This window comes from Anas platyrhynchos, chromosome Z (assembly GCF_047663525.1).
Source record: "Anas platyrhynchos isolate ZD024472 breed Pekin duck chromosome Z, IASCAAS_PekinDuck_T2T, whole genome shotgun sequence".
Taxonomy (NCBI): domain Eukaryota; kingdom Metazoa; phylum Chordata; class Aves; order Anseriformes; family Anatidae; genus Anas; species Anas platyrhynchos.
This window is the reverse complement of record NC_092621.1, coordinates 8507686-8518077: the sequence shown is the minus strand read 5'-3', so window position 1 is coordinate 8518077 and position 10392 is coordinate 8507686. Positions and strand designations below refer to the sequence as shown.

Here is a 10392-nt window from a genome sequence, read left to right as displayed (position 1 = left end):
GGCGGAGTGCTCCGCAAGGACTACCCCTCCCAGAATGCCCCTCTCTTCCGCCCGCCGGCCGCGCCAATGGGCGGCGAGCGCCGGGGGGGCGGCGGGGGGCAGGCTGGGAGTGGCGGTTGTTTCAAGATGGCGGAGGTGGCCGCCGGGCCGGGCGGGGACGTGTACTGGAGCCGGGACGGTATCCTTCCGCCGGCAGCGGGATCCCTCCGCGGCGCGGGGGGCGCGGGGCCGGGGGGGGGCCGCGATGAGGGGGAGGTGGGGGGGGGGAGGGCTGGGAGCCGCGTGTGGGGACCCCAAAGCTCGGTGTGAGGGCGCTAAAGGGGGCTGTGGGGAGCTGGGGTCGATCCCCAGGGGCAGGGCTGCCGAGTTGGTGGCAGGTCGCACACCGACACAGCGCGCAGGCCGGACGGGCTGACCTGACCTGCGCTGTGCAGGGGCACGGTGCCATAAACCCTGGGAGACTTCACACTCACACTTCTTAAACAACAACAACAAAATAAAAACAAACCACAGCAGCTTTCTCTGCCCTGGGACAGGGTGAAGGCTGGCGGCCACGCAGCAGGTTTGTTGCTGCAGCCGCAGTTACTGGCACCCCATGCGTTTACTCCTGTCAGCGAGCCCCCAGCGCTGCCCCCGTCCCCAAATGCGGCCTCTTGGGATCTCAGGAAGAACTTCTCTACCGAAAGGGTTGTGAGGCACTGGAACAGGCTGTCCACGGAGGTGGTGGAGTCACCGTCCCTGGAAGTCTTTAAAAGACGTTTAGATGTAGAGCTTAGGGATATGGTTTAGTGGGGACTGTTAGTGTTAGGTTAGAGGTTGGACTCGATGATCTTGAGGTCTCTTCCAACCTAGAAATTCTGTGATTCTCTTGAGCCCAGCGCTGGAGCAGTGCCCCCACGCACCGAGATGCTGCGAGGGACGAGGATCCTGCTGGCAACCATCTCTGTTTCGCGTGCTTCTGCGAGGAGGTAGCGCTGCCTCTAATCCTGGCAAAGCTTGAATGCCCTGAAATACATCCCAAGAACAGAAGTTAGTGGCTGCTTTCAAAGGAGAGCAAGGGCTGGGTTTGAGGTGAACTGATGATACTGGTTTAGCAGCGTAGGAAAACTAAATTTCACTCTGTAATTGCCAAATGTTACAGCACAGCAAGGCAGACTGCTGTGCTGTTGTGTGTCTCTGGCTTGCAGTGGGGGGACCATGAGCACCATGAGATGATCAGTTTCTGCAACGTCTGTGGTGACTGCTATCGCCTTGAGCATTAGCAGGGGTGTTAGTAGGTTTATAACGTGTACAGTCAGCCCGTGAGGAGTCTTGAGAGGTGCATGGCAGTGAGTTAATGTTAAATGGCTGGTGCTGGTGCTGTCCCCAGTCTGACTCCGAAACGGGGATGTTGGACCTGTTTGTGAATCAGCTCCTGAGTCACTGCAGCCTTCAGCCCAGATGATTAAGGAGGACTGATCTCACTCTGGTTTGTCCTAATACAGTAGGCAGCAAACCTTCACGGGAGGGTGGTCCTGATAGTATAGGGGAGAAACAGCATCAGCTTTGTGTAATCCCACTACCAGGCAGCTACCCTCAGCAGGGCCAATGAACGAGGCAAGCTTCAAAAGCCAAATGTTGTTTAGGCAAATCTGTTTTATTTCCTACAGCCATGTGTTGACACAGATTAACCATATGCCAGCTGAGAAAGCAATTGCCTGTGCTGAGGTTCGTTGTTTCTGGTAGCAGTACGAGTGGAAGGTCTTTTCGGTATCCCGCAGGCTGCTGTCATAGCTTTGCTGACACAGCTGTTTGGGCTGGGCTGGGCTGTGATCCAGACTGGGGCTTGATCTACCTTGGTGCTTTTTGGGAAGAGGGGGCACGATCCTTTACTTCTAGAATTGATTCAGTTTCTTCACCTGGTTCATGGCATGACCCCAGACTGTGTTGTGACAGCTAGAGACAGCAGGCAGCAGCTTACAGGTGAGGACAAAAGTGCTGTCAGTGTTTGTAGAGAGATGAATGACAGCAGTACCAGGGGAAGCTCTTCTCCAACTGGTCTAAGACTGATGAGTGGTAATTGTTTTTAAGTGTTAATGTGGATCAGAAAGATTACAAGTGATTCTTGCTTGTGATTACAAGCCCTTCCAGTGTGCCAAGTATCACTTGTGTGAGGGATAGTGAGGATTGATGGAAGTGAAGTTGCTGTCCAGAGATAAAAGCTTCTGGACTGTTACTAATTTTTCTCTGCAGTGAGGTAACTTACTAAACTAAGTTTCTGAGATGGTACTACCAAAATCAAATTTTAGTTAAGGCGGGAGTTTTGAGAGAGAGTTGGTACAGGTTAGCTGAAAGATTTTCACGGTTTAACTCTACTGTGTGGAGACAACTGTGCAATGCCTTAAACACATTTATCTGTAAACAGTACAGAACTTAAGTAACTGAGCTAATAGGCCAAATTTTTAAGGCTGAGGAAAGTACTATTAATGAAATGTTAGTGGAGGAGTCTGTGCTTTTGCTTTTCACTTTGTCATAAAGTTGGTAACTTATGTGGGAATAAAAAAAATCCATACTTTCAGCTAACTGAAGGTGTCACTTTAAGGAAGGTGCTGTAGTCTACACCCTTCCCTGAATTGTGTGAATTGTGCTGAGTCCTATTCTTGGGGACTTCTGGGAGGCAAGGTTGGAAGTTCAGGGACTTCTAACATAACAGAAGTAACGTTGTGCCTGGTCCTTTGTCATTTTTTGAGTGTTTTCTGCAGTCACCTAATTCAGTAGTTAAAGTGCTGGTTTGTTTCAAAGTTCTTGAGATAACTTACCAACAAAAACGGTTTCAGACCAACTTTTGATCTTGCTGAAGAGGACAAGTCCTCAGGCTTTCTGCTGGCACTTGTCATGTGATGGTCAGACGGCAATGACCAACTTCCTTTGAAAGCTTCAGTCTTCATCCTCATTTACATTTCCTAGACTGTGCCATACAAAATGTAGTATTTCATCGTAGCGTGATTATGTGCTATTCTGGAAGTTTGTATTCCCTACATATCAGGGGGTTCCTTACATAAAGATAACCCACTCTAGATTTAAATAAATATTATTACTTCATTGTCTTAGTAATTGCCCTTACAACTGGGACTGGTCCCTGGGTTCTTTTGTGAAGGTGACCTGTCACATAATCTTTACTGGCTAAAAGTGGATGCACTTTTTACAAAAAGTAACACTTTTTGTTGTAGCAATGTTTTTTTTTTTCTTTTTTTTTTTTTCTTCCTAGTCAAGTCTTTCCTGCTTCCAGTTCTCCCAAAGTGTTGCCAATCTGTTTTCTTATCAACAGCCTGTTAAGATTAAGGGCAAAATACTTACTCTTATAGTTGTGTTTAAAGGGCCAAGCTCTTTGTTTTGTGTTTGTTCCCTTTATCTTTTGTGTTTATTTCCTTTAACAAAGCTACGTGCAGTTTCTGATGAAGAACAGCCAATGGTGTATGTTTCAGGTATGAACTTCTAATAGCCATAAACAAAGCTGTTTTTTCATGTGATTGCTAAACTGTGCAGTGTTTTTTCAGCTATGTGATTTGTGTACAGAAGTGTTTAAGATACAGAGTCATCACAAGTACTTTAACTTGTAATGGGACATACAGGATTATAGCATGGGATTTATGCCCTGCTGCTAAGATAAGCATGTGGTATCATATGAACAGTTTCAGGGGAGTTGTTTCTATTGCAGGCACAGCATAGTTTTATTCAGCCTGTAAGGTAAGCTGAATTTTTAGTGTGGTTTCCAGGGAATGTTGAAGCGTTTGAGATTCTGAGGTCGTTTGTAAGTTCTGAAGAGAACGGTTAAAATGAAGCTTTACTGTGTACAGAAAAAATGAAATTGTTTTGTAATCAGTTCTCTTAATCTTGATTTACTGAGCGCATACTTGTGTACATCCCTGGGGACATAATGAGTGTTAGCCTCCCTTCTTCAGAATTTTCTAATTGTTGTCAAACATAAGGACAACTTTTACAGTGACACCATGTCCTGAAAATATGGCTGCAGATGATTAACTCAAGTAAAATTGTGTATATGTACAGCATGCGTTCAGCAGTTAAGCAGTTATAAACTTTTAGGAGCCCTTATTCTCCACCTTTGGAGTAGCATGGTTACCCTTACAAAACAAAACAAAACAAAAACACCCTACAGGGCAAGCAGCTCTATTAAAAAATCTTTGAGTGTGTTTAGTTGCTGGCATAATTCAAGCCAAGCGATATTAGGTTGTTAATCATTGAGTCCTAGAAAAAAAGCAGGGATCCAAAATGCTGGAAATGATTCACGCTGTGTAACATTTTTCCACTTCTCTTCCACTCCTGTGTTTATGAGGAGAATGTCAGGAACATTTTCCCTTGTGTCCGAGCACAGAGATTTTAAAGTCTGTAATTTAGTTCTTTCACTTGAATTGCTGACACACTTCTAAAGTTCATTCCCCAGAAGAGTATAGTCTGTGGTATAAATACAGTGTTTGATTTTTTTTGGTCAAAATTTCTGCACCTCTGAACAGTCAAGACTTGATCTTTCATGCAGTACCAAGAAGCTGCTGGTTTTCATCAGGCCTTGGGAGGTTTTAGTGTCAGTGTTAGTGTTGACACTTTATAATTGCACCGCGAGGATTTGCACTGCTCTCATGTTTTTACCTGTGGTAGGGGTGAACTAATTCCAATTACTGCAGGAAGCTTTTTACAGGAGGTCTGTGGAGCGTGCACTGTGGTGTAACCTTACTCATATGTGTGGTCCTGACAGGAATGGTTAGTCTGAGCAATCAGCAGCTTGGCGTTATAACAGAAAAAAAATGGTTTATTGTGTGAGTTGTACTTCTAACAATGTTACTTCTGTTTGGTTCCTATTTGTATTTGAGTGTCAAAACAGCAGCTCAGTTTTATGCTTTTCACCTTAAACGCTGCTTTTTGCATTGAATCTCAGTCAGAAGACAACATGCAGGTTTTAGAGTTTACTTCCATATTCATGTGTCTGGATGTTCAGTCTCATGCACCTCTTTTCTTCTGCTCATATTTCCATCCTAACAAAATTTAGTATTAAATTTAGTCTGGGGGGAACTGCAGACACCTGAAGTTCTCTTTCTTTTCAGAAAGAGCTGTTAAGGCAAGAATGAATTTGTGGAAGGCCTGTTGCAGGAGGCACAAAAAGGTTCCCGTTGGACTTAATAATCTGTGTGTTTTACTTGTCTTTCATCTACAGGAGCGTCTACAAAAGGAAATTTAAGAACAAGGTATTTGCCAAAGAGTCAAAAAAGTGAAACTAAGCCAAAGGTGCCTGTAGCTGTTGCTTCTGTTTCCATGGATCCTGTTAGAAGCACAGGAGATCTGACAGGGCAGCAGGTCAGTAAAGGCATTTATTTCTTGCTTTGAAGAGTGCACATAGTGGAAAAATGTTGGGAAAATCTGAAAATCTTTAGATAGAAAACTTCTAACACTACCGCTCTTGCAAATTCTTAACTTTTTTGTCCATTTACGTGGCGACTTGCTGGCAGAAGTTAATTTTCCCCTGAGATAGCTTGCTAACTTAAGGAGAACAAAAGCTCAATGTGCTAATTTACATAAGTGGTTTGCAACCAGGGCCATGTGAAATGGCTTATATACCTGTGTGTGTGTGTGTGTGTAGAGGAAGAAAGAGGCTTAGAATAGCTCCTAATCAGTGCGTTAGTTGCCAAACACACAAGCAGTGTTTCAGTCTATTCCATTTCTTTGGTCTAGTCTTGTCATTTAGAACATGCAAAATTCTTTTTGGAGGCCTTTTTGACGTGTCTGCTGACGTAACAAGGTAAAATCACTTTCCAATTTTGATAGTGAAAGTTAAAATGCATCTGAGTAATGGGAGTAGCTTTGCCAGTTGATGCTATCTTTGGCTGTGCTTCAGTGTGTTATCTGGCCTATTCCTGTGGCAATAAGTGACCCTTTTAGAGTTTATTCTGTTAGAAGTTTCAGAGCAGTGGGGTTTCCCTTGGAAGGCTATTTAGTGTTCTGACAGGGATGTTCTATTTAGCGTTGTGATGTTCCAAAATCTGTTGAGAGATGGCATTTTTCTGACATGATTTGGGGAGTATATTGACTGTGAGAGCCATTTAAATACTGTTGACTCTTGCCTAGCAGTCATCTGGGGCACCTCAATAAGCTATCAGGATTTGTTATGTTTGTACTTGCTGGCAGTGTCTAAAACTTTTCATAGAATCCCCAACTGGTTTGGGTTGGAAGGGACCTCAAAGACCACCTAATTCCACCCCCCTGCCATGGGCAGGGACACCTCCCCCCAGCCCAGGCTGCCCAAAGCCCCATCCAGCCTGGCCTTGAGCACTGCCAGGGATGGGGCAGCCACAGCTCCTCTGGGCAGCCTGGGCCAGGGCCTCACCACCCTCTGAGTGAGGAATTTCCTCCCAAATCTCTTCTGTCTTAGTTTAAATCCATTCCCCCTTGTCCTATCACCCCACCCCCTGACACAGAGTCCCTCCCCAGCTGTCCTGCAGCCCCCTTTAGGCCCTGGCAGGCCGCAGTGAGGCCTCCTGCAGCCTTCTCTCCTGCAGGCCGAACGCCCCCAGCTCCCTCAGCCTGTCCCCACAGCAGAGCTGCTCCAGCCCTCTGAGCATCCTCAGGGCCTCTGGATCTGCTCCAACAGCTCCGTGTCCTCCTTGTGCTGGGGCTGGGTGCAGGGCTCCAGCTGGGGTCTCACAAGAGCAGAGCAGAGGGGGACAATCCCCTCCCTGCCCTGCTGCCAGCGCTGTGTGGGTGCAGCCCAGGACACAGCTGGCTTGCTGGGCTGCAGGCACATATTGCTGGTTCATGTCCAGCTTCTTATTTACCAGTATCCCCGAGTCCTTCTCCTCAAGGCTGCTCTCAATCCACTTTCTTCCCAGCCTGTATTCATGCTTGGGATTGCCCTGACCCAGGTGCAGGACCTTGCACTTGGCCTTGTTGAATTTCATGAGGGTTTTCACAGGCCAACCTCTCAGCCTGCCCAGGTCCCTCTGGATGGCATCTGTTCCCTCCAGCACGCTAACTGTCATGCCTGTATTTGGTTCACTGCTGTATTAAAATGCATTAAATCTCGTTCTGTGTCTGGGTTAAGATGTCCTCTCTGTCTTCTGTATGCTGTGTGCCTCACATGTATGTTCAAAACTCTAATCTGAAGATAGATCACGCTGTTCTCACTACTTTGACAGAGTCAGTGCTCTTTGAATCCATAAGCAGCTTTGTTCTCCACAGCATGAGACACTGATAACTAGTATTCATTTTTGAACCCCTCTTGGACTCCTCCCAGTCTATATCTCTTTTTATCAATGCTTGCCTTTAGGAGGCTGGTACGTACCTCCACTTTGCAAACGATGTTGTACTTAAGTGACATGCAAAGAAATTTCACAGAAAGCTATCATTATGCAGAATTTTTATGTAGATGGGTCTCTTCATAAGCATCTGCAACCCCCCTGCCTCATAGATGCCTTCATGTCTCACTTTAAAATCTGTTGTGTTCTGTGTTGTTAGCATTACTTGTTTATTTCCCTTTTCCATGTGAGAGTTGTAGGGGTAGATTTTTTTGTTGTTGTTCTTATATAATTCCTAATACACTACAACGTGATTTGAGACTCAGATGTGCTTTAACAACATTGACAATAAGATGGGCTTAAAGCTTTTACTGTTTTCTGTTTTTTTTTTTTTTTTTTTTTTTTTTTTTTTTAACTTTCTGTGTTTCTCTTGTCATGTCAAATCCTCATGGAAACTCTGTACTTTCAAGATAAGCTCTGAATTGCTTGAAGCAAACAGAACCAAAACATTTTGCTTGTTACAGATGAGGAAGGTTTCATATTGGAACAGGCTGCCCAGGGAAGTGGTGGAGTCACCATCCCTGGAAGTCTTTAAAAGACGTTTAGATGTAGAGCTTAGGGATATGGTTTAGTGGGGACTGTTAGCGTTAGGTCAGAGGTTGGACTCGATGATCTTGAGGTCTCTTCCAACCTAGAAATTCTGTGATTCTGAGTGATTCTGTGATACTGTTTTTCACAAGGAGTCTTCATGACTAACAACTGATTTTCCTCAAGGTGTGGCTAGGGTTCTGCATGTCTGGGGAGAGCTGATCGCTTTATTTTGATGTACTTTGTGCTGCTGTACTGGTAGGTAGCTCACCATTATTATTTACCAGAATCATCTGTTGAAAAGAATGGATTGAGTTTCTCCCTAGCATGAATCCTAGCAGAACTAATTTCCTTTCTCTTCCTTCAGATGGACTTGAGGACAACATAGTGGGTTGAGAGTTTGGAATAAGTCGTCAAAAAGGTCTTGTTAGCTCTGCAACTTTCCTGATAATTTCAATAAATCAATGGTTTGCTGGTTATGATTAAAATTTCCTATCTTCCTGCTTCCTGTTTGAGAGATCTCATCTGCTTCTTTCAGGCATGTTGTCGTCTTCTAACATATGGATTGTAAGGGAAGAAAATCTTCCATTTAGGTAGTGTGTTTTCCCTTGAAAATACTGGGTTATGAAACATTGGTTGTATAGAAAAGCATGTATGGAAAGGACAGAAATCTGGAAAAAGGTGACTGTTGTCTTGGACCCCGTCTCATTTGTCTTCTCCTTTTTATGGTAGAGCTGTTGCTGTGTCTAATTCCACAGTTTCATTTTGACAAGCGTTAAGGCAGATACAAGCTTGCCTTGAAGAATTTTTTGTGTGCCATTTATCCATACTTGTGGATAATACAAAAAAGCACTTAACTTTTCAGTTTTTACTGTTCATCCCATAAGTCTGTGTCTGACAGTATGTGCATGGGTTTGGGGTAGAGCTTGAGGTACCTTCTGTTAACATCTCCTTTACTAATGTAATAAAGCTTCTGACTTATTTTTTTGATTGAAAAATGTCTTTTTCTTTTGAATAGGTTCCATCAGCTAGCTGCTAAAAAAGAGTAAAAATAATTTTCAGGCATTTTAGCATAGGAAATGGAAATCTTTCAACCATATGTTTAGTTGAAGTTAAATTCAGTTAAGTTAAAGACTTTCTCTATTTGTGTGACTGTAAATAGCATATGTTTGGGAAGGAAACTGTGAAATCAAATGCCCCCTTGAAAAGCACTGAAATCTGATTTGCCTTGTTAATTTTTTTTTTTTTTTTTTCAAGGAAAACATATTGAAGTTAAAATAAGAGCATACTGCAGGGTCAGGTGGATGTAACCTGACTCTAAAATCATCACTTCTTTTGAAAACTTCATAGTCCTTTAATTGTTTCAAACCATTGTTCAAGAAGCAATTAGCTAAGAGTGGAAAGGGGCACTTCCTCTCTGCTGTGTGTAGATCAGCTGCTATTACTGCTAATGAGGGCAGATAAGCCCAGTGTTTGCTTTCTATGTTCAGAGGTTGTTCAGTTCTGTATTGTGCTAGCTCGGCCAAGCTGCACAGCATTTAGTAGCCTTCTTGTATCTCTTGTTGAGGACTGTATGTGCTTGCAAAGGTTTATAATGTTTGTAGGCTTGTTAAAGTCTAAATTGAAATAAAAGTCAGATTAAGTGGAAATATTTAAACTTGTCAAAATCTTGGGCAGAGTAGCATAGCTGTTATTACTGCAGTCATTTTGGGATTATTATTTTGTGCTTATTGCTAGCAATAAAGAACTGAGTCACTGATGGTAAATAAAAGCAATTTCGAACTAGGAATTGTTTCCCACTTGGAAACACCCAAAATAGGTAATAATAACCATAACCAGGCACTACAAAGAACTGTTGCAAATTCGAACAGCAATATGCCCTCTGGTGGACATTGGTAACAAATACTGCAGTTTTCAGTGTAATAAAGAAATGCATTAATAGAACTGGAATACATTAAAGGTTCCTTTTTAGAATGGGTGGTAAGTTGTGAAAGTAGAGTATTAGTGATTAAAAACGAATGATAATGATGTGCAAAGGACTGTGTACTTTTCAGTGTATTAAAAATTTGTTTGAGCTGAGGATTTACTGTCTACTAGCAGTATACTATATAACTTTTTTTTGCTGTTTGTATGCTTTAGTCATAATGCTAAGGGCATTTTTTCTTACTCTGTATTTTAGGATCCCAATACAATAAAGTTTGAACCTGGTACTGTATGTCACTGCACTAGGTTTCCAAGTCATGAGTCTATTGCACTTTAACTTTAGTATGAATCAATGTGTGGTGCAGGTTTTGAAACTTCATTCAACGTGTTTATTATTGAAGCCAGTAGCTTGTATTTTACAAGTTACAAGTCTCTTAGAATTCTCCACAATTTTGGTAATTGGTTTCACTGAACTGTACTTACAGTTAAAAAATATGCAGTTTATTTCCAGTTGGAATTTGTCTCCCTTCAGTTTCTAATTATTAGGTCTTGAAATGCTTTTAATGTCTTATGAAATACTTGCTCTTATTTAAAGATTACT

General features: G+C 43.1%; 1 protein-coding gene across 4 annotated transcripts in view; it reads left to right on the top strand.

The window, feature by feature from the left end:
• The first annotated feature begins 23 nt into the window (after positions 1 to 23).
• KIAA1328 (KIAA1328 ortholog) overlaps positions 24 to 10392 on the top strand; it is a 170833-nt gene continuing 160464 nt past the window's right edge. Inside the window, exons 1-4 of one of the 4 annotated variants that reach the window (XM_072031780.1) lie at positions 24 to 178; positions 879 to 968; positions 3419 to 3464; positions 5207 to 5346. In XM_072031780.1, the coding sequence (XP_071887881.1) occupies positions 35 to 178; positions 879 to 968; positions 3419 to 3464; positions 5207 to 5346 (420 nt within the window). In that variant the 5' untranslated portion in view covers positions 24 to 34. Of the gene's footprint in view, positions 179 to 852; positions 969 to 3418; positions 3465 to 5206; positions 5347 to 10392 lie in introns of all 4 variants that reach the window. The other 3 variants (XM_038170035.2, XM_027446291.3, XM_072031781.1) reach the window with 3 other exon arrangements.